Raw genomic sequence first — 23863 nt, 5'->3', positions numbered from 1 at the left:
CTGTGCATTTGCGGTACATTGAAGCCACTGGAATTAAAATGGGGCGCTGGGGAGAGGGAATATTATGTTGCTTCCAACAGTGCATTTCCCAGGCTCACCAAATATATTGCTTTGTCCCTTTGCCACACAATTTGTAGCCGCACGATTAATACCAATTTACAATGCTGTTCCCTGTGCAACTCAATTAATTCCAAGGGGAGATCAGCTCTGAGTGTTTTGTTAGAGGAAATAATTGAGCCTCGTTTACTTGTGAGAGGTCTATTGTTCATGACATAGTAGCAACAATTACGGCATCAGAGTAAATACATAACAACAAAATGCACATGGAGCCTCCTCATCCCATTTTACCTGCTGGTATTTTTTCCCTGCCTGTCAGTTTGGCCCTACCTGGGCCTGGACAAACTATTTCATTAACATTTTATTACATCTTGCTATTGTTGTTTGGAATATGTGAGCAGCTGAGAGACAGTTTGAACAGAACTGCCAAAAAAAATATTTTTATCATGAGCATTTATCCCTTCACACAACCCAGTGAGTGGCCCTTCCGCCAATAAGTGTTGACCCAAGAAATTTTGCTGCCTGAGGCAGTGAAGCAAACGGCTCCCCCCTCCCTCAGTATCCAGGGCTAACCAAGTTATTTTAACACCCGAGGCAGAAAAATTCCACGACCTCCTCTTTCTGAAAGTAAAACAGAAAACAACAATAAGCTAAATAACCCAAATTGCTGCTCTTTCATGATGCTGAAAATTTGCTGCATGAGGTAGCTGCCATAGCTGCCAAGTTTTCCCTTTTCCCGCGAGGAAGCCTATTCAGCATAAGGGAATTTCCCTTTAAAAAAGGGATAACTTGGCAGCTATGGTAGCTGCCTCACTCTGACCCATGGCAGGCTCGTATGGCCTTGTGGCCTTTTGCAGCCATTCTAGGCTGGAATATGGTGGTGGCATAGCTGCCAAGTTTTCCCTTTTCTCGCGAGGAAGCCTATTCAGCATAAGGGAAAATCCCTGTAAAAAAGGGATAACTTGGCAGCTATGGGTGGTGGGCCATTAAAAGTTGCTGCTGAGCTGTTGTATGAACCCACAGCAAAATGAGTCACGTGGCGCTGCTATAATGTCTAAAGGTTGTCTTAAAGTGTGGAAAGGGTTGTAGCTCAGCAGCAGAAGACATGCTTCAGACACAGAAGGTTCCATACTCAACCTGGGCACCTCCAGGCAGCAGGTGATGGGGAAGACCTCTCTGGCTCTCAGGCCCTGGAGAGCCACTGCCAGCAGTAGCAGCCGGTAGGGCAGCTCACCTGGCAGACAATATCGGGCTAGAGCAGGCACCCCCAAACTTCGGCCCTCCAGATGTTTTGGACTACAATTCCCATCATCCCTGACCACTGGTCCTGTAAGCTAGGGATCTTGGGAGTTGTAGGCCAAAACATCTGGAGGGCCGCAGTTTGGGGATGCCTGGGCTAGAGAAACACATAGCCTGACCTGGCACAAGGCAACTTTCCATATTAGCATAGGAGCATAGAAAGCTGCCTTATACTGAGTCAGAAGAGGGATCCAGCAGACAGGGGGCTAGGGCTGGGCAATATATCCATATACGTATTGTGCAAAACTGGTTTGAAGTTCATATCATGATATTCAGGGCCAGTGCTAGGGTTTTTTGCGCCCTAGGCGAGATCACCTTCTGGCGCCCACCCACCCCCACCCCCCATTTCCCAGAGTTGTTGACCTTTTTTTAAGAAAAAATAAAAGTGGAATAAAAAAATAAAAAATGGAAAATAGAAAAAATTAAAATCGAAAATCGAAAAAAGTAGAAAAGTAGAAAAATTAAAATAAAAAATTAAAATAAAATAAAAAACAGCTGAGAGGTGCGGCGAGGTGGCCCCAGGCTCGCGCTCCCCGTGCGCCTCCGGAGCTGAGCATGGGGAGTGCGAGCCTGGGGCCGCCTCCACTGCGGCTGTCAGCTGTTGAGCGGCTTCAGGCCGCTCTCAGGAGGCATGTGCACGCCTCGGGATAGCAGCCTGAAGCCACTCAACAGCTGATAGGCATGGAGGAGGAGGCCGCAGGCAGCACTGGGGGGTGGCGGGCGGCGGGCAGGCTGGCCAGCGCCCCCTCCATTTTGGCACCCTAGGCAGCTACCTAGTTTGCCTTAATGGACGCGCCGGCCCTGATGATATTGGTTTCATAGTTTTTGACCTGGCAATATATTGCGAATCATGATGTGTGTGTGTGTGTTAGTTATGCAAAAATCACAATGTGGGGGAAATTGTGAAACCAGCCAATGTTCCTCCATATTTCAGACACTGTGATACAGTGTATCAGTAGATCTTGATGTTTAGCTGGTGATAAATCATGAAGCTGAAAACCAGATATCACCCAGCCCTACTGCTCACCTCTACATAGTTCCAACTTTATTTCAGACATGGTGATATATTGTTATATTGTGAAGTTTAGCTGGTGATATATCGTGATTTTGAAAACCAGATATTGGCCAGCTGTACAGGGGACATTCCCCCAGCCCTATCTGAAGATATCAGGGACTGAGCCTGAGGACTTCTACATGCAAGGCAGTTTCTCTGCCACTGAGCTGAGAGCCCCTTCTGTGACAGGGGAGAATTGATATGACTGTGGATGCAAAACTGGAAAGCACTACCAGTAATTCTTACGAGTTGGTTCAAAGGTGTGATCTCGACTATGTTGTGCAAATGAAGTTTGCTTTTGTTCGTGTTTGTGCGTCTTAATCGTGAGTCTTTCTTTCTGGGTACCCCTCGTTCCTTTCAGCTGGAGTTGCCATGCCATGCTAGAATAAATTCCAAAAGGAGGACAATGAAACTAGAATTCAGCTGCCCGCAATCCTAAGAGGTAAAAGCAGATGAGTGCTATTAATTGTGCTAAAAGCAGCCCAAGGACAAGGGAACACACCACATGTGAAGAACTGCAACAAAGGGATGTTAGTACAGATTTGTAGGGTGCTGTGCGGAATGAGCTAGTTTTCTAGTACTAGGTTTGCTTTGTGTTTGTAGACAGCATATAGCATCCAATATTTATAATGGCTCAAATAAAACAAATAGATTTTGTCCTTGAGCTCTTGTTGGGCCCATCTTTACAAGGTAACAAAAGGAATGTGTCCTCCAAGAAGATTCAGTGAATTGATTCAAGTGTAGAAGGCTGCAATATGTTGTCTGGTTTCCACATCTGCCTATTTAATAGGTTTAGCACGGCTTGCATTTGTAAACTCAATGCTTGCCTAATACAGGGGTAGTCAACATGGTGCCCTCCAAATGTTGGACTCCAACTCTCATCACTCTTGACAGGCTGGGGCTGATGGGAGTTGGAGTCCCACAAGACTGTGGGGAGAAACAGGGCCGGCCCACCCATGAGGCAAAGTGGCGCAACCGCCTCAGGCAGCAGGGCTCCAAGGAATGCATTACGTGCTGCCGCCGCCATGATGCGTTGCACTCTTTGGAGGCTGGCTCTGCCTCTTCCTTCACAGCCCGCCACCAATGTTACCTCTACAGTGGCCTCTTGGCAAATAGGAATCGTTGCTCATCTCTTCCCACCCTTGTTCCCACCAGTGTAGATCTTTATTCCCCACACCTTGTTCCTGATGAGCCAGTGTGGTGTAGTGGTTAAGAGGGGTAGCCTCGTAATCTGGGGAACGGGGTTCATGTTACAGGGAACCAGGCAGAGGGCCTTCTCGGTAGTGGCACCCACCCTGTGGAATGCCCTCCCACTAGAGGTCAAAGAGAACAACAACTACCAGACCTTTAGAAGGCATCTCAAGGCAGCCCTGTTTAGGGAAGCTTTTAATGTTTGATGGATTTCTGTATTTTAGAATTTCTGTTTTATTGGAAGCCGCCCAGAGTGGCTGGGGGAACCCGGCCAGATGGGCGGGGTATAAATTTATTATTATTATTATTATTATTATTATTATTATTATGTCTCTGCTTCTCCACATGCAGCTGCTGGGTGACCTTGGGCTAGTCACACTTCTTTGAAGTCTCTCAGCCCCACTCACCTCACAGAGTGTTTGTTGTGGGAGAGGAAGGGAAAGGAGAATGTAAATCGCTTAGAGACTCCTTAGGGTAGTGATAAAGTGGGATATCAAATCCAAACTCTTCTCTTCTTCTTCTTCTGATGTTGATCTTCATTTACCCTTGTTCCCTGATTTTTTTTTGGGGGGGGGGTGCCATTTTGTGGAGAGGTGCCGAAATGTATTGGGCCAGCCCTTGGGGAGAAATCAGAGTTTCTGCAGAAAATAAGCATCAGTACATATACCCAAGCAGCACATACACTCAGCCAGGTGTCGCATCCTGCCCAGAAAATATTTAGCAATACGTTTGGCACCAGCTTGGCTGCAGGAGTTACCAGAAGGTGGTGTACAAGATGCCATCCAACCGTCTTAGGGACTCTACTCTAGATTTGCATAGGGTTTACTCCTTAGCCTTTTCTTCTCCCAAAGATATCCAGCAGGGTGCGACGAACCCAGTCCCGGCGTTGTCACTAAACTTTCAAGGATCCCACCTAGGATGTGAGGATCCCACCAAAAGCAATGTGCCTCCCTTTGTATAACTCTATCAGAGTGTGAAGGAAATAGGTTATTCCCTAAACAACCCACCTATCCTTCTTACGCCCCAAATAAACTGCCTGTTTAAGTTTAGGGTCTGCTAGTAATCGAATTGCAGTAACGCGGCTCAGTATCCTTTCCAACTCCCAACAAGTGTATCAGGAACCACCTTGTGCTCCCTGTAAGGATTCCCTTTTTAACCTAAGGTTCACCTCCACAGCCTGTTCCCATTCCTTTTAAACTCATGGCAGTCCCGCCCCTCAGGAATGGAATGCGTCATTTATCCAGGAGGTTGAGGTTTAACTCTTTACACCCTGGAGTTCTTTTGCAAACCAGCCCAATCCGTCACACAGGGCAGCGGAGGTTTAGGAATGGAGTTTTTGTTCTCCTAGATGAGCTACCTTCCCAGGTTGACAAGCCCCATCTGCCCTTCACTTCCCTCCACAAAATGGGCAGGAACTGCCTTTTTGACTGTTGGACCCAGTATTGGTCTTGTCTGCTCAATCCGCCGGTGCCCGTCTTCACATTCAGGGGAAGTCCCTATCTCACCAAGGGTTTGCGAGCCTAATGTAGACAAACTACCCACTAGGATACCCTGCATGCTGTGGTTTGTATGAACTGGCTGTCGAATTCACTTCTGCTTTGGAATGTCCTTATGTCTCTTTGCACTGATCTATATATACAGATATATATATAAGTGCATGTAGCATCTAATAATCCAAAACTACAATTTCGAGTTGTTCGAGGCAGTCTTGCGATGAATTGCTAGCGCTTGGAGCAGGAGGCATTTTCTTTTAAGCATGGCTCCTGATTAGGAATGTAAAAATCGATAATGTCTGAAGTATTGTGAGAGGACTTCCTAAATATGGCTCATCATGTTGAAAAAAATCAATGCAGAATGGGCATGTGGAGTCAGTGTGTCCTAAGAGGGGAGCATTAAGGAGGGTTAACCCATAGAAGGGGGCAGGAAGTAATCACTAAGGATGAAGCCGGCAAAGGATAGGAAAAGTCAGTGATGCTTTCTTGTTGGTTTCCTGTGTGTTGGATTTTTTTGCTTTGTTTTGTTTTGTTTGCTTTTGTTAACTCCCAGTGGTGCCATCCCAATGTTTCGGGGGTACAGCTTTCATTATTCCTGACTATTGCTAATACATGTGGGACCTTACAGTAGTTGGAGTCCAATATTGCCTGACGGGCACAACCTGGGTTGCTTTCTTTCAATAACTAGGGTTACCAGACTCAATAGAGGACAGGACTTCTGTGCCTTTGATTGCCCTGCTCTCTTTTGAGTCTGGAAACCTTAAAGAGAAACCAGCAGACCCTTTGCTTGGAAATTAAACAAAAGGTCTGATGGATTCTCTTTAAGGTTTCCAAACTCAAAAGGGAGCAGGGCAATTAAGGGCACAGAAGTCCTGTCTTCTATTGAGTCTGGCAACCCTGCCAATAACTCTTCTTCAACCTTATTCTTCATTTGAGAGCATGCAACCCTTTGCTGCGATTCAAAACTATTTTTTCTCTGGGGGTACAAGTCACTGGCTTTTGATTTAACACTGGTATAGTATCAGTATGAAAATGAAGAACATGCTACAAAAACCCATTGACTTCTGCTTATGTGGGGGTATTGTTTCTGCTTGTTATTATGCTATGTATTTTTGTGTTTTTATACAGTAAACTGCCCTGTGGTCTTTGGGTGAAGGACGGTATAAAGATTTATTAAATAAGTAAAACACCACTTGTCTCTTCCAGAGGACACAAATAATTGTACTGTCATAACTGCTATCTCACAAATGTTTTCACATGAATTGCATTGGTGGATGAGCTAAAATTACACACACACATATATATGTATGTATGTCTTTCCCCCCACAGCTTTTTGCAATCTTTGCATTTGCAACATGTGGCGGCTATTCTGGAGGACTGCGGCTCAGCGTGGACTGTGCAAACAAGACAGAGAGCGACCTCAGCATTGACATAGCCTTTGCCTATCCATTCAGGTAATCTCTTGTAGTTCTTTGCCATTGACATGCAAAAGGGTAGCCATTGTCTACTGTCTTTCAGTGTAGTGCTTCCTGTAGATATTTTCAGATGACAAGACATGCAGAGACTTAAGGTGATGCCAATTACTGGTGCATTTCAAGTTGCTTCTGAGCTGGAACCCTTTAGCACTGCTTTCCCACAGTTAGCTGGAAGTGGAATTAAACTGAAGACTCCACAGAAGCACTCAGATTAGCTCCAGCTGGTACGTTTGCACCTCACTGACTTCCCTCTGCCAGTAAGCGACTGAGGTCCACCTGAAAAGAATCTAGGAAAGCGGCTCTGCAATGCCAGGTGACCTGCTTCTGGAAGTTTGTGGTACTGTTGCACGCCACCCTAATCTCTGAGTGGTGCAAGATTCCAGGGGTTCCCAGGGTTCATGTTTCCTTTTGGGAATGAGGCACAACAGAGACTGTGGTGTCTTTATGCCATTTGGTTTATTTACGCATCTTCTTCTTTGGTGATCACTCGTAGCCAAGTAAGATTGTCTTCCATAATCACGCTTTTAACAGTGAGTCCATAAGTGTCTGTGGAGGCCAATTCTGGATCCACACATACTTCCACAGTGGGGACATTGGTTTCTGGGCAGGAGTTGATCATGGTGTGGATTTGCCAAGCGTGCCTTCCTCTTAGCATGTTTCACCCTTGCGTCCTGATATCGAGTGTCTTCAAAGCCCATGACACCTTTGGTAAAGGCTGTTCTCCAACTGGAGCGCTCGCAGGCCAGTGTTTCCCAGTTGTCAGTGTTTATACTACATTTTTTAAGATTTGCCTTGAGACAGTCTTTATTTACACACATATGCAACCTGAGCCTACGATGGAGGGGGTTCACAACATCAGGACCCCAAAAAGGTCTTGTTTCTCCCATAGCCACAGCCTTGGATTCAAACAGAAATCAGACATTCCTCTCAAACTTTACTCTCCAGCTTGCTGCTTTACTTCTAGGTCACACCACTGCCCCTTTTAACTCTAAACCCAATGCTTTGTCCTTCTGTCTCTGAGTAGAGGGAGGGGCCTCACCCATTTAGACCTATTTCCTTTGTTTCCTTAATGGCTCATCACCCAGGTGATTGCCTTAACACTTGCTGAATTCAGGGGTTAGAAGGATCTTGCATATAACCTACTTCTTACCGCCGCCCCCCCCCCACAAATTTGTAATGCACTTATATTGCAGGGTTCTTCCTCATGTCCCAGTTTTTCCTATAATTTTTAGTCCTTTTCACACATCTAATGTTTAGGCACAGTAATGTTAATGAAAAGTTTCTTTCTGATAAACAACCACAACTACTACTACTACTACTACTACTACTAATGGGAAAGGTGTGAGAATAGTGATAAATAGCCTCTCAATTTCCCCCGATTTAATTAAAAAAGAAACTTTTAATTTTTATAAGAAAATAGTTCTGTGCTGCTATTAAAAAGTGGGGGAAAGATTAGGTGATGGATGTGCTGAACTGGTTACTGGCCACAAAAATGGACTGTATGAGAGTCAATAAACTGAAGCTTAATCCAGACAAGACTGAGATGTTTCTATCGGTGGCCCAGCTACAACCTTATCCGGATGATGATAGCCTGCCTGCCATAACCTAGGCTCTGGTAACTTCAATATTATATTACTGCATTGTGGTTTTCATGGGTTTGCTTTTGAAGACAGGTGAGGTAAGGTGAGCCAATCATATAACACTGAATCTGGCACAGGTGCACTGGCTGCCTGTATGCTTCTTTTAATCCATAAAGCTCTTTATGGCTCAGGGCCCCAGTATCTTTCAAAGCACCTCTCCCACTATGACCCTTTGGTGTTCATCTGTCTTCTCCAGGTGCCTGTGACTTCTTTTGGTTGAAGGTCCCTGGCTGTGGAATGTTGTCCCCAGCGAGGGCCACTTGGTGCCATCATGAACATCTCCCATGTGCTAGGTTTAAACATATCTCTTCGCCCAGACATATGACAAATTATGGCAAGTTGTCTGATGGCCTACTTGATGGAAATATTTTGCTGCTGAAGATTTTTGTCCTTTTTTCCTGCACTATGAAATGGTTTTATTGACATACGTTGTTTTTGGTTTTGTGTCATTCCTACTGGGCTCTTGACATTTTGTAAAGGTAAAGGTAAAGGGACCCCTGACCATTAGGTCCAGTCGTGACCGACTCTGGGGTTGCGGCGTTCATCGCTCTTCATTGGCCGAGGGAGCCAACGTACAGCTTCCAGGTTACGTGGCCAGCATGACAAAGCCGCTTCTGGCGAACCAGAGCAGCACACGGAAACGCTGTTTACCTTCCCACCGGAGCGGTACCTATTTATCTGCTTGCACTTTGATGTGCTTTCAAACTGCTAGGTTGGCAGGAGCAGGAACCGAACAACGGGAGCTCATCCTGTCGCGGGGATTCAAACCGACGCCCTTCTGATCGGCAAGCCCTAGGCTCTGTGGTTTAACCCACAGCGCCACCCACACCCCACATTTTGTAGGAAGTGACTAACAAGTGAAATAGACAAATAACACTCAGAGTGTATGTATGCGTTGACTAACAAATTGCCTTTTTAAATATTAGCTTTCCAAAAGATTCAAATATGTCTTGGTTTCATAGCATCTGAGCTGTCCTAGAAAGCCTTTTTTAATCTAGTGATATGTCTGGTGTGTTTCATAAGCCAGTTTGGGAATGATAAACACCAATGGAAATGAGGGCACGTGTCCAGTGCCAAAAGTTAACAATGAAATATTTTTAAAACCCTGCTGTTAATAAGAAACAACACATTCACAAGCAGATGCAATGCAAAAAATAAATAAATATGGCTATCAGCCTTCCCCATCCCCCTTGCATCTAAACGGCCATGTCCTGATATATAAAAAGTCCCCAAACCTAAAAGTAGATTCATAGATATCTATTACTTTCTATACAAATTCTATTCCAAGAAATGTTTTTAAAGACAGCAACACCATCTGTCTGTAAAATGGCTATTTCCAGCAGACATCATTTGCTGTTTTGCTTTTGAGTTCCATTTATGCCTTTATTGATAGTAATGCTGTTCACTAAATGGATCTGAGCAGCTGGCAAACTCGTGAATTGTTGTTAATTTATGAGACATTTATGCCATACTTGTGCTCCACAGACTTGTACTGCCCTTTATTACAAATGTTAAATCCCCCCCCTTTTTGCTAACTTTGCTGTTCTGTACAATCTTTCATCTCTTGCTTCTTTTAGTATTCATGAAGCAGCTTTGAAAAATTGAGTTATGCAAATTTATAATTTGATTCTCTTCCAAACTTGTCACATTTCATGAGTGTTCTTCACAGAGGAAGGGAGGGAGTTCCACAATAGAAATTGCTATTTAAGATGTTGGTTTATATATGGTATTAGTTAATAATAATAATAATAATAATAATAATAGAAAGAAAGCTTGAAAGCCAGCATTATTTGGCTCAGATCAGAAATACATAGCTTATTGAACAGAGGTGTGTTGCTAGTGCATTCCATCTTTATACTACCCCCTCCTTCCCCCTTTTTTGATGAGCTGTGATTGAAGTCTTCCTCGGTTAATTAACCATAGTTTCCTGTGAAGTTTGAATCAGGAAACTGTGGTTATCAGCAGGGGCAGACTTTGGTCATCTTTCACAATATGGCGCCCTGTGTGAGGCTAAAATTTGGAACCCCCAAATGGATCTTCTCAATTGTGGATCTTCTTAATTTTGCTTCCCTTCAGCTCGGCACCCTGTGAAGGGGAACAAGCCACACACCCCTAAATCTGTTTGCTGTTACCAGTACACTGGAACATGCCAGAATATTACAGAAGCCAATTTCAAATCATGTAAGAGCCAGGGCTTATTCTCATCACCATAGTTTCCCAGTTCAGATGTTCTTAGAACTACAGTATGGTTAATCAACCCTGGAAGTCTTCAAAAAGTGCACACTGAGAAGGTGGGCAAAGGTAACATGAGGCTGGAGCATGCACGCGAAAGGCTGCCCTGCTACTCTCTTTTATTAAAAAAAAGGTTTCTCTTAAACCTACGGTCTGACACTCCTTTTGCCATGATGAGATGCAAGGTTGTGTTTTCTTCAGTACTGTCCATCCTTCATACTGCCTTGCTTCGGTTGAAATTGCAATACATGCCAGATATAAGGTTGCCCTGTTTGAAGGAAACGTGTAATAGATCTGTTCAAAATTGGGCTAACTGTGAAGCTGTTGTGATTAAGTATGGATTCTTGGTGCCCATAGCTGCAAAACACTGAATTAATTTTTTTTAAGTTAACTTCAAACTGTTGCAATTCTCACAGTTTTATTATTCTATTAAACTTGTTTCTGGTCTTCTAGGTGTTCTCCCACCCTACCCCCACCCTCTGTTTGTGCAATGATTCACTGTTTTGAGATTTCAAATTATGCCCACAGCATTCTTCAAGGGGAGAGATGCAGGAATACCTATAAATGGTTGTTTATGCAATTGTGTCCAGAAAGAGGAGCGAGGTCTATTATATTGCTCCCTGGATAGTTCCCCTGGGGAAAGATTTCTGAAAGAGAGTCTTGAGACAGGTTTGTTTGTTTTTAACAGTAGGACGAAAAACTGTTTCTTATTGCTTGACTAGGATAAATATATTGCATAAAAGGTTTTTATGTTTGCTCTAGGTTCCCAACCGATCACAGTGCCCTGGAGACCACCTATGTTAAAATGTATCTTTCAGCTTGATTATGTCTGAATTTTTGTGATGACCAATGCTTTTTAGCAAATGAATTTGACTGACACAAGGCGTGTGCATCATATCTTGGCTTATTAAGATAATGAACATCTAGCTGTTGACACCATTACCTTCATGCAATATAAGGTTTCAGAAATAACATCCATCTGTGGGATTACTTTAAAACCATATTGTTTATTAAAAGACAGTCTGCCGCACATTACTGGAAAGCCTTTGTTGTGGTGGTCTTCTGCAAAATTAAAATTAAAATCCATGCTTACTTTATTAATTTAATATATAAGTAGAAGGCATTATTAATACACTATCAAGTGGAGATTCATATAAGTTGTCCCAAATAAGCAAAGATATGATCTACTCTGTTATTGACTAGTGTGTATAGAGATGCTGTGTTAATAAAGGAAGACATGAGCCTCACTTGGTAGGATATTTTTCATTAATACAGAGAGAAATAATAAAGTTGAGGTTTTATGCAGAATACATCCTTGAATAGTATCCTTGCCCTATTTTTTTGGAGTTTGATCAAGCATTCCTTCATGCTACGAAAGGGCTTGAGGAAAGTTTTGTTGTGCTAGAACCACAGTTCATGGAACTGTAGAAGGAATAAAAAAATGAACTGAGTATACAGTTACATGACATGAGCCCATTCATCCACTCACATTTATTATAAAGCTTGGTTTGGATACCCAAGAGCCTTTGATGCAGCAGCAGAATCACACTGCAACACAATGTTTCTGCTTGCTCTGAGTTTAAAAATCAACGTTCCACAGTTGAGCAAGTAGACATTTTCCTCATCAGGAGGAACTTGTGTATAGTTCTTTCTGTTCATGACAAATACTCAACTTTTTGACATTCTGCCATTGGATATAAACCTACGTTAGGCCCACTTATATATGCAGATATCCATATCTCTGATATCTTTTCCCTTACACTGTGTCAAAGTCCCCTTATTCATTCATTCGTTCTTACACATACACACATTAATAAGCACAGGTCCACAGTTCCTTAGGGCCACATAGTCCCTACCCATAGGCCTCACATTATTATTATTATTATTATTATTATTATTATTATTATTATTATTATTTCTGCAAAGCTGGAATGTCCGTAAGCATTTCATAACCTTGCATTCCAGCACTAACCTCGTGGCTAGCAAGATCTTGTTTCAATGTTCTGAAACTCTGCCTTCTTATAGCCAACAGCAATGGTGGTTTCAAAAGTTGTACACCTTTTGTTTGCCTCGTTTTGTTTTTGTTTACTTGATTTGGAGTGGTGATGGTGAGTAAAATCACTATCCCCCCCCCCCGCAATCCTTTATATTAATTTGATATCTTAGTTGTCCATCTGCAATCCTGCTAAGAGATTACTCAGAGCTGACTTTGAAAATTTTGTTGTTGTTTAGTCGTTTAGCCGTGTCCGACTCTTCGTGACCCCATGGACCATAGCATGCCAGGCACTCCTGTCTTCCACTGCCTCCCGCAGTTTGGTCAAACTCATGTTCGTAGCTTCGAGAACACTGTCCAACCATCTCGTCCTCTGTCGTCCCCTTCTCCTAGTGCCCTCCATCTTTCCCAACATCAGGGTCTTTTCCAAGGATTCTTCTCTTCTCATGAGGTGGCCAAAGTATTGGAGCCTCAGCTTCACGATCTGTCCTTCCAGGGAGCACTCAGGGCTGATTTCCTTCAGAATGGATAGGTTTGATCTTCTTGCAGTCCATGGGACTCTCAAGAGTCTCCTCCAGCACCATAATTCAAAAGTATCAATTCTTTGGCGATCAGCCTTTTTTATGGTCCAGCTCTCACTTCCATACATCACTACTGGGAAAACCATAGCTTTAACTATACGGACCTTTGTCGGCAAGGTGATGTCTCTGCTTTTTAAGATGCTGTCTAGGTTTGTCATTGCTTTTCTCCCAAGAAGCAGGCGTCTTTTAATTTTGTGACTGCTGGCACCATCTGCAGTGATCAAGGAGCCCAAGAAAGTAAAATCTCTCACTGCCTCCATTTCTTCCCCTTCTATTTGCCAGGAGGTGATGGGACCAGTGACTTTGAAAATAGATATATAGATTATAATTCAAACGTAACAGAGAGTGCCTTTGCTGGCAGTGCTTGAGTAAATCACCTCCGTGTCTGTTAAGTTAGGACCTTCAGCCACTCGGCGCCTTTGTTCAGGAGACAGGTAAGCTTCTTCATGGAAAGAACATCACAGGTTTTTTCCTTCACTGCACCTGGGAGTGAATAAATCTGTTTTTGTGCAGCATTTCTTCGCCAATTCCTCTCTGATTTATGATTACTGGTTGACAGTGGAAGAGTTGAGGGGGTGAGCCCGAAACAAAAGATGCCATGCAGCGAGCCCACGGAGCTTGTACCTGTCATGACTGTCAAACGCTGTGCTGGAAACAAGAAGAAGCTAAAATTTTAAGAAATCTGGATCTATCGGTATGACTCAGTTCTAGAAGCAGTTGTGTGTTTGTGCCAGTTTTTTTTCCTTTCTTCATCCTTGAACTTTGTGCAAAAGAAAGGATATCTGCCCTGGCTTGGAAAATTTGGGAACAAGATGGTATGGCTGATCATACAGGAAACTGTAACAGATAACTAAACAAATGGTACATAAACATGAATGAACCAAAAGCCCTTACCTAAGAAGGAATTGATCTAGAAAAGAGCTATTTAGCATCACACTTAACTAAATTTTGTACAGTTAGAATCATAGAGTTGGAAGAGACCACAAGGGCCATCCAGTCCAACCCCCTGCCAAGCAGGAAAAGTTGATAAAGTGGAGCTTTTAAATGTACTTAGCCAATGGTAATTTTAAGAGAGCATTCTCTTCCCATTGGGATGTTTTATAAATTGTTCTTGCGGAGCTGGGATAGCAAACCTCTGGGCCTCCTGATGTTGCTGGAACACAACTCCCATTATATTGGTCAGGGCTGGTGGGAACTGGAGTCGCACAATGACTGGAGGGCCACAACTTCCCCTTTCCTATTCTAGGGGGTCATAAGGAAAGGCTAACAATCAGAATTAACACTTGAGGATTAAGCTGAGATCTGAACTCAGGGCCATGCCCAGAACTGGCCACTGGCCTACACTGGTTCTTGCTTGCTGGGCTGATGAAGCATCCATTCAATTCTATTGTTTTATTTCTTTATTTCAACCATTTATATACTGCTAAGCAACATAATTTTTGTAAGCGATGTACAATGAAGTTGTCCAAGGGAAACAAAAGATAAAATCTATTGAAATCAATCAGAAAATCAAATTCCTCCCCCCCCCCCCACCTCATATAGTAAAAAAATAAAATAATATCTGCTGGGTTCAGTCTACCCAGCACTTTATGCATCTGCGTTCAATAATGCATCAGGACAGCCAGAGATCTGAAGCTCTGCCGATTAATTATACAAACCTCCCCGCCAGGATGGGCAGCGAGGGATAGGTCAGTGCTTTTATGATCAACTTCCACAATTCACTGCCACGTTGTGGTCCCAGCAGTGCAGTTTTCTATGTAATTTGGGGCTTTTGTGAATGGATTAGCCTAAGCAGACCTTTTTTTCGTTGTGTTTCTCTTTCTAAATTGCTCTCATCCAGTTGGAAAGGAAACAAGCAAAGAGTGTAATGTTGCACCCCGCCGTGCAGAATTTGGGAGACGTATCCTTCAGGGCACACAAAACTCTTGTCGTGACATTTTCAGCAGCTCTGTTCGCCTTTTTTATACAGTATTTAATGCGACCTAATGATAGAACGTAGACCCAAAGCTCCAGCATCCTTCTTCGGAAGGTGAAACTACAAGTGTCTTCATTAATAGTAATCCCTGTGGTCAAGAAGTTATTACAGGTTTTGGGGGCAGGGATGGAACAAGTCCTAGCCCAAACTTTGTGGCCTCATGACCTTGATCTGATTTCCATTGATGTTTCAAAGGGAGTAGAAAAATAAGAAAAGCTTGTTCATTGTGCTGCCAGGGCTGGCAAAACAAGCACTGATGCATTGGCCACTTAACATGGAGATGTTTCTCTCTTTTCATACACTGTGTGCTGTAACCTTGTGCCAGAAGATTGCCTGGGAAACCAATGCATTGCCTGAAAGGCTAGCCATTTTACAGCCTAATGTGAAGGACCAGATTAGCATCCCCATCACTCTGACCAGACAGAAGCTGAATCTTTCCTCCACACTGACATTAAGGCAGCATCTTCCGTTGTGCTTGAGGGGCAGCAGGTTAACTTAGGGTGCATGAGTCAAGATATGAACCATACAGACACAGCACTGTCCTCTGAACACTTAGGCACTACTCATTACTACCAGCATCTAATGCTTAGGGCAACTGCCACACACTGCCCAATGGCAGAGCTGGACCGGATTGTCTAATGGGGAAATGTGACTCACTACCTCTGCAGCAGAGAAATTTGTGAGCAGTCACAGAAGAGGTGAATTATATGTAGGTCTGCACTGCAGTAGGGTATCATGCACCTTATAACCTCCCATTCCATCATCAAGTCTCAGCTCTGCTCAACCCTAGTTATTAGTGGGGAGGGGGTGGCACTGTGGGTTAAGCCACTGAGCCCAGGGCTTGCCGATCAGAAGGTCGGTGGTTTGAATCCCTGTGATGGGGTGAGCTCCCATTGCTCGGTATTTCCCATTGCTAATATTTTAAAAAGGCAATTTGTTAGTCAACTCATACATACACTCTGAAGGGTGGTGGTTCGAATTCCCGCGAAGGAGTGAGCTCCCGTTGTTCAGTCCCTGCTCCTGCCAACCTAGCAGTTTGAAAGCACGTCAAAGTGCAAGTAGATAAATACGTACCGCTACAGCGGGAAGGTAAACGGCGTTTCCGTGCGCTGCTCTGGTTCGCCAGAAGCGGCTTTGTCATGCTGGCCATATGATCTGGAAGCTGTACTCCCTTGGCTCCCTCGGCCAATAACGTGAGATGAGCGCCGCAACCCCAGTCGGTCACGACTGGACCTAATGGTCAGGGATCCCTTTACCTTTACTAATGTCTAAAATACTTTTGTATGCCGTATATTTATTACAACTCTGCTTGCAGTGAGATTGAAAGATTAAATGAATGTGTGCATGCACACAAAAGCTCATACCAATGACAAACTTAGTTGGTCTCTAAGGTGCTACTGGAAGGAATTTTTTATTTTGTTTCATTCATTCATTTTTTTTATGGTTATACCTCCTCTCCCCCTCCTACCTAGGGTGGCTTACAACTGCCTTAATAACAGAGCACAACTATCACATGGTTAGGATGGCACCTTGTTAGAGAAGGGCTGTATCTCCCAATCTCTGAAGTACTCTCAGAAAAATCATGACCTTCCATAAAGGCCCAGAAAGACCCCAGCCCATTACAAATGGAGATGGGCAGATTTCACCCTTCACTAATTCCTGCAAGATGTAAGAAATCGATTCTTTAGAATATTGGCTCCATTTGTGTTACCCAAAATACATTTATCCGTGGTTTGGAAGACTTTAATTTAGTTCTGTGCTCAGTGCAGTGATGGATAGGGTATGTAAATGATTATTCAATCGACATTTCTGACTGATGTTTTTCCCCAGCTCAAAAAAAATTGAAAGAAGTGTGCAGGTAGGAGGGGATGGGGTTGTATGTTACAGATCAGCTTTTCAAAGCCAGCTGCAAAAATTGTTCTCCATTAATGCATTATAATATGTGTTATACCGGAACTTATCAATTATCCTCATTCCACTTCCCCAAATTCCCCAAGCTACCTGTATGGTTTCAGTTTCCCGTCTTTTAAAATCCTGAAAGCCTTTGTACTTTGAGAATAGTGTGGATTCCAGTTCATACACTGAATTTCTACAGAGTTTAGAATGCTCGAATCCATTGATTGCTGTTGTGGAAGAGAGAGGGAAAGCTTACAAAAAGGAAAATTAATACCTGGATCAAATGCTTAAGGGGAAAAAATGTGCTATCTTTTTTCAGTAGTTCTTGCTTATCTAGTTGGTGCTGATGGTCAGCACACTTACCTTTCAGATCATCCTAATTCTGTACCAACCACAACCCAATTGCACTCATTTGTAAACCTTCTTTACCACCACTGCTCCACTGATGGAACAATAATAATAATGCAATGCTGAATTCCACCCAAAACTTAGAAATTGCAGAATCTTACCAATTATTGTGTGTATCCATTCTCCTGATGGGTAGACATTCTCCTAATGGATAGACTTATTTTGTTGTGGAGACAACAGCTATCTCAGTTGCTCAGTTATCTTAAGGTTGTGATCCTGTTGACAGTATGGGATGGGCCTTTCAATAGATAAATTCTAAGCCATTCAGGTCTTTAGAAGTCAAAACTAAAAGCTTGATTTGGGCTTCATGACAAATAGACAGCCAGTGCAGATCTTTGAAAATTAATGACCCCGTATAGTCTGGCCTGTTGAAACTCTGGCCACTGCATTTTTGCACCAACTGCAGCCTCCAAACCATATTCAAGGGCAGCTCCTTGACAAATGGCAATGGACAAAATAAGAGGTTACTAGAACATGGGTAACTGCAGCTGGGCTTTCCCCTGTCCCAGGATGGCTGTAACTGGCAAACCAACTAGAGGTAGGATAAATAATTGTTTCTCATTGTCCAAAAGAACTTCCTGGCTTCTTTCTTTAACTCCAGAGGTTGAAGCCATTTCTACATCCTGCCACAACCTAGCAAGTCATTATTTTTCTTTATGGTTTTTTAAGAAACATTTTATTAGTTTTCAAATAAACACATTAAACAAAAAATAAAACAAACAAAACATTCACCCACAAACATTCCAACATACAATAGACATAGAATTTTCTTTTGTTTACAATTCTTCAATTATTTCTTTTCCTTAGCTCTGCCGAGCTTTGACTCCCCCCCCCTCCATCCGGTTTTCTTATTCACTCCTATCTTGCAGTTCTTTTGTTTCCCTTACTTTAGGTCCATTCGTAGGATTTATTTCAATCCTGCGAGTGTCTTTAAACTTCTACAGTTCTTCTCCATATAGTCCACAAATTTACTCCAGTCGTTTTGGAACTTTGTCTCTCCCTGGTTTCGGATCTTGCTAGTCAGTCTTGCTAATTCCGCATAGTCCATCATCTTCGTCTGCCACTCTTCAATCGTTGGTAACTCCTGAGTTTTCCATTTTTGGGCTAACAATGTTCTAGCCGCGGTTGTTGCATACATAAATAATACTTGATCTCCTTTTACAATTTCCTCTCCTATAATTCCCAATAAGAATGCCTCTGGTTTTTTGGGAAAGGTATATTTAAAAATCTTTTTCAGTTCATTATATATCATTTCCCAAAATCTTTTGATTTTATCGCATGTCCACCACATATGATAAAACTCACCATCTTTCTCTTTACATTTCCAGCATGATTTACTACTCATTCTATACATCTTAGCCAGTTTTACTGGTGTTAAATACCATCTACATTATTTTTCTTTATGACTGTGAGAATACACGGTAGAGATTTCAGATTTCTTCCATGGATCTACCCATAATAGTTAAGGAGGAGTTTGCTGCTGAGAACTAGTCTTTGCCAGCCTAATTGGATCCAGCCCACATTTCTCTACAATCTGTGGAAGAACTTGCTGCTGAGATGTAGCCTTTGCCCAGCTCAGTTCAAGCCAACATTGTGGGACAGAATTTTTGCTGGAGAGCCCATGTCTCGCCAGCTAACATTAAACCCAGGTTTACCTGCTGTTTGCAGAGCAGTTTACTAATGAGAAGCAGCATTTCCAACCCAAAGATTCCCCCCTTTTTTATCAAGGGACTGAGTCAACCCATCCATAATGCAATTCTCCAGGTGAGGCGTGCCTGCTTTTCCTCCCTGTGTAATGAATGCAGGTCTAATCATTCCTAATATGCTAAAGCAGAAACAATAGTGCATTTGTGCCTGTACAAAATGCAACCTTGAGAATACATTCAGACTAATTTTAGCCGATTCATGCTAGCTCCTCTTAATGATGAGAGGGTTTTCTAATTTTTGAAAGCGTAGATGATTTTGATGCATACCAATCAGGATGAGTCTGTCTGCTAACACAGCTTGACTGTCTGCTGGAGAAGCTTTCTCAGGGGAACAGAATATACCTGCTTCTGCCGTACACTGAGAGGAGTAATGAGAGAGCGAGGAACAGCAAAGAATAGTTCATCACTGCTATGAATACTCCCAAATTACAGTCTCTCTCCTGCCATTCTGTGTGTCAAGGAGTTTTCTGTTAGGGAAGAACGGGGCAGCCCAAGGGAGGCGCAAGCTGCATATTACACACCACCTGCAATTTAAAGCTAGGAGGTTGTCAGGGAGCAATGAATGATGAAAGTTACAGGAAAGTGCCATGCAATCGTGTGCATGTTTACTCAAGCTGCATGCACACATCATTTTATTCTAGAATCTATGGAGACTCAGTACGCAGTCCACCAAAACACAAATCTATTGTATATTCTGCATTCATCAGAAAGGAAACTCAAGGAACAATTCATGCCCGTTGCCTTGTAGGACATCTTTGGGTGAAGTCAAGGCTAAGGAGTAAATCCTACACAAGTCAAGGGTGGGGTTCTTAAGGCAGTTGGGTGGCATCTTCTATGTCTCCTTTCGGCAACTCCTGCAGCCAAGCTGGTGTCAAATGTATTGCTTTCCTTTCCTTTGAACAACATCAGCGAGAAGCCCAGGACCTCAATACACACTACCCAGGATTGTGCCCCAGAGAAGTCACTTTGGTGCTCCAAATGCAGTATGCCCATTTGAAAACAGGTGTAGGCTAGCCTGGAAAGATGGTGTGTGTGTTCACCTCTACCTAGTGATGTTGTGGGTGGGTGTGGGTGGGCTATGATTGGAAGATAGAGGGTGTTTGTCTCACTGCAGTCTATTTAAAGATTACTCAGGTATTGATTCAAAGGGTGCTGTGTGGATACAGAGATCCAGATCCTACTGAAGTCCATGGGATTTAAGTTCTTCTGTTTTGAGTGTCGTCTATATTTGCGATACATAAGAAGCAACTTGTTTATGCATTGCTGCTTAGAATCATAGAATCATAGAGTTGGAAGAGACCACAAGGACCATCCAGTCCAACCCCCTGCCAAGCAGGAAACGCCATCAAAGCATTCCTGACAGATGGCTGTCAAGCCTCTGCTTAAAGACCTCCAAAGAAGGAGACTCCACCACATTCCTTGGCAGCAAATTCCACTGTCGAACAGCTCTTACTGTCAGGAAGTTCTTCCTAATGTTTAGGTGGAATCTTATTTCTTGTAGCTTGAATCCATTGCTCCGTGTCTGATTCGCTGGAGCAGCAGAAAACAACCTTTCACCCTCTTCCATATGACATCCTTTTATATATTTGAACATGGCTATCATATCACCCCTTAACCTTCTCTTCTCCAGGCTAAACATACCCAGGTCCCTAAGCCATTCCTCATAAGGCTTGCCATGTACTGTGTTTGTTTTTCTGTGCCCTAGTCCATCTTCTGTTTCAAACACTCCCAGTAACCTTGGTTAGCTTTGTCTCCATGCTTGGCGAAATTGCAAAGACAGATGCAAAGAGAGAATTCCTCCTCCACGAGAAGACAATAAACCCTGATGAATAGTATTTGCATAATTGAGATGGAAAACCTTAAAGACCAGTCAGGAAGTTCTGGCTTTGTTTAGGAGCATCCTTATCACACTTCTAAGTTCTTTCTTCTGCCCAAATGGTTTTGTCCACATGACCTGTAGGGCTGTGTGGGTGTGGGGAAATGTGTGCAAAGAGAGAAGCGGCTGTTGTTGTGTGGCTGTACGTGCCAGGGACCGTGCTGAGGAGGGCTGCACAGATGAGGAATGGTGGGAGCCTCCCCCCACCCCCTGCTCCTGATCAGGATTCTAAATCGTCCCAGGAGCAGTGGGACAGTATAGATTTGGAAGAGTGGTTCACTGAGGGACATAGTTCAGAAGACAAAAGTTGGGAAGAACTGGGTAGTGAACACCTAGGAGAAGAACCAGGAGAGAGAGAGTTAATAGACTCCAGTTCGCTGGTAAGCATCCAGCCAATCAGTCCAAGGTCACAAGATTAGATAAAGTATCACAGAAGGCACAGTGGTTGCCACATCAGTTAGCAAGGGGAGGAAGTGACAAGGGTGACTCTGGAGGGGTGTAAACCTTAATTGGGAGAACCTTTACTCCGAGAATGGACTTTGTTCTTTGTTCTTTCGCTGTGATCATTAAAATCTCTTAAAATGGTAAGAGAGTATTTTTGCTTTGTTCTACTTATCCACGGCCAAAGGGAGGGAGGAAGCCACTTTCCCGAAACCCGACAGTACACTAGCACAATGTGGGGAGGCAAACTTTTAATATTAAAATGTGTCAAGCATGTTTCAGCACCTCAAAGCACAGACCACATGCCATCTAGCTGGTTTTATAAATTACTGAAACAAAATACGTCAGCTGATAAAAGATGAATGCCAAATACCGCATTTTTCCATGTATAGGACGCCCCCATGTATAAGATGCCCCCCTTTTTTAGGGACTCCGGTTTAAGAAAATGGGGAGATTGCCCCATGTATAAGATGACCCACAGTTTTTCACATAATTTTAAAGTAAAAAAAGCCTAGTCTTATACATGGAAAAGTATGGTACATACAAATATATATTGGTGGAAACTATGGGATCCACTTTGATGGGGAAACTGACTAAATATACAGTCTTTATGCAATCCGAAAACAAGACTTCTATAAGGACTAGCAACACAAAGCAACTTATGGCAATCCACCGGAAGTTCAAAGCTCTGAAGGACAAAATTTCTAGGCAGTAGCATCACTGAGTATTTGCTGCAGTAGAAGGCTTTCCTTGTGCTTCTGCTCCTCTCTTCTTTATAGGCCACAAGCGTTGGTAACGGAATTACATAAATGATGGAATGAAATAGTGCTTTCCTACTTCAGATTACTCAGCATGTACCCCACTAAGCCAAGTGCAGCCTGGCAGTCATGTTCAGTAGCCTACGAAATACTTGATAGCCTTCCAGGTTTGGCCGTTCCAAAGGCAGGAAAAAGTGGAATACAGTATATATTAGCTCCTGGCGATCAGTGGTTGGTGGGCTCAGTGCAACTCAGCAGGTCACAAGTTGTGTCGCCTTGCAAGCTTTGAAGTGGCCTGTGGTTCTGTGGCAGTGTGGAACTGGGAGTGGCTAAATGGCTGCTATCTCTAATTGGTCATTCATCTGCTTAATTGAATTGACCCACTGAATTCTAGAATGGGGCAGTTATATAGAGATGGTCATATAACTGTCACCCACAAGCAGCCAAGCTATTTTTTTAAAAAAATAAAAACTAATCCATCTCACTGTCTTCTCATTCTGGATTTTAGGTTGTACCAGGTGAATTTTGATGTTCCCACCTGCGAAGGCAAACGACGAGAAAAACTCTCACTAATAGGCGACTTCTCTTCTTCCGCGGAATTCTTCGTCACTATTGCAGTCTTTGCCTTCCTCTACTCCTTGGCAGCAACGGTGGTTTACATTTTCTTCCAGAACAAATACCGCGAAAACAACAGGGGCCCTTTGATTGTAAGTGTTCGTTACACTGACATCTTTGTTCCTATTTATTTATGGATTCATTTGTTTAGCCTCTCGCTTTGAATATGGGTGTGGTATTGTTTTTCTTTGACACCGGGCTTGAATGAAATATTCAGTTCTCAGACATCATTGCTGAACACAACAATGGAGATTGCAGAGTGAATGGATGGGTGGATGGGTGGATGGGACTCTATCAGTCAAGACCACAATGTCTGTTCATCAGCATATAATCCCTGCTGCATACAATATCATGTTTTTATGTTATTTTCATTTACTGCTTTGGACAAACTTCACCCTTTTCATTTTCAAACCTTTACCTCTTTTTTTAAAAAATCAGAACTAATTTTCCATCCAGACCCTTCTGGATCCTATATCAACCTTCCTAATATTTCACCTAAGCACCCAGGACCCCTGCTTAGATAGGGAGATGTGATTTTCTTCCCCCACCCCTTTAACCTTTTGCTCAAACTACCTTATGACTTGGAATTCAGCAACAGTTTAACTCGTTTGCACAGATGAAAGTTCTTAGACAGAGATGAAGAACCTCAGAGATGATGAACCCAGGGGTCCATTAGACCTTGGTCTGGGGAGAATGTCCCAAGACTGGAGGACTGAATTTATATGTGCCTTGGGCCACATCACTCACTAGCCCTGCTTTTCACCCTCTTTGAGTGCTTCTGCCTGGCTACATGGGCGGAGCGGCACCACAAGTCGCTTCTACGCATGTCCAGGGGATTTACAGGATTTTTTCCAATCTGGGCTGCCAGTGGGAAACGGTTTAAAATACGGGGGTGTCCCGCGAAAAATGGGAGACTTGGCAGCTATTGTCTAGAATGATGCAACTTACACTTTAGTATTGTTAATCTGGATCCCTTTTAGGGATTGTTGTTGTTGTTGTTGTTGTTGTTTGCAGATCACATCGATCTTTATATCCCCATTTTACTGCCATGTCCCATCTATTGTATCTGCAAATGCCAATTATTTCACATTTTCCTTTTTTTTACTCAGTAAATCACTATCTGCAACTCATATTGTACTTTTCATTTTATATACCACTAACTTATATTTCAGT

At 43.0% G+C, this 23863-nt stretch overlaps 1 protein-coding gene across 2 annotated transcripts in view; it reads left to right on the top strand.

Annotated features, from left to right (window-relative positions):
- The window catches only part of SYNPR (synaptoporin), a 152826-nt gene that overhangs the window by 117815 nt on the left and 11148 nt on the right, over positions 1 to 23863 (top strand). For both annotated transcript variants that reach the window (XM_088663320.1, XM_035106752.3), the window contains 2 exons: positions 6424 to 6548; positions 22584 to 22782. In XM_088663320.1, the coding sequence (XP_088519446.1) occupies positions 6424 to 6548; positions 22584 to 22782 (324 nt within the window). The remainder of the gene's footprint in view (positions 1 to 6423; positions 6549 to 22583; positions 22783 to 23863) is intronic.

Source organism: Zootoca vivipara, chromosome 2 (assembly GCF_965207765.1).
Source record: "Zootoca vivipara chromosome 2, rZooViv2.hap1.1, whole genome shotgun sequence".
NCBI classification, from domain to species: Eukaryota; Metazoa; Chordata; class Lepidosauria; order Squamata; family Lacertidae; genus Zootoca; species Zootoca vivipara.
Note: the sequence above shows the minus strand (reverse complement) of the source record. Positions and strands in the feature narration are given on the sequence as shown.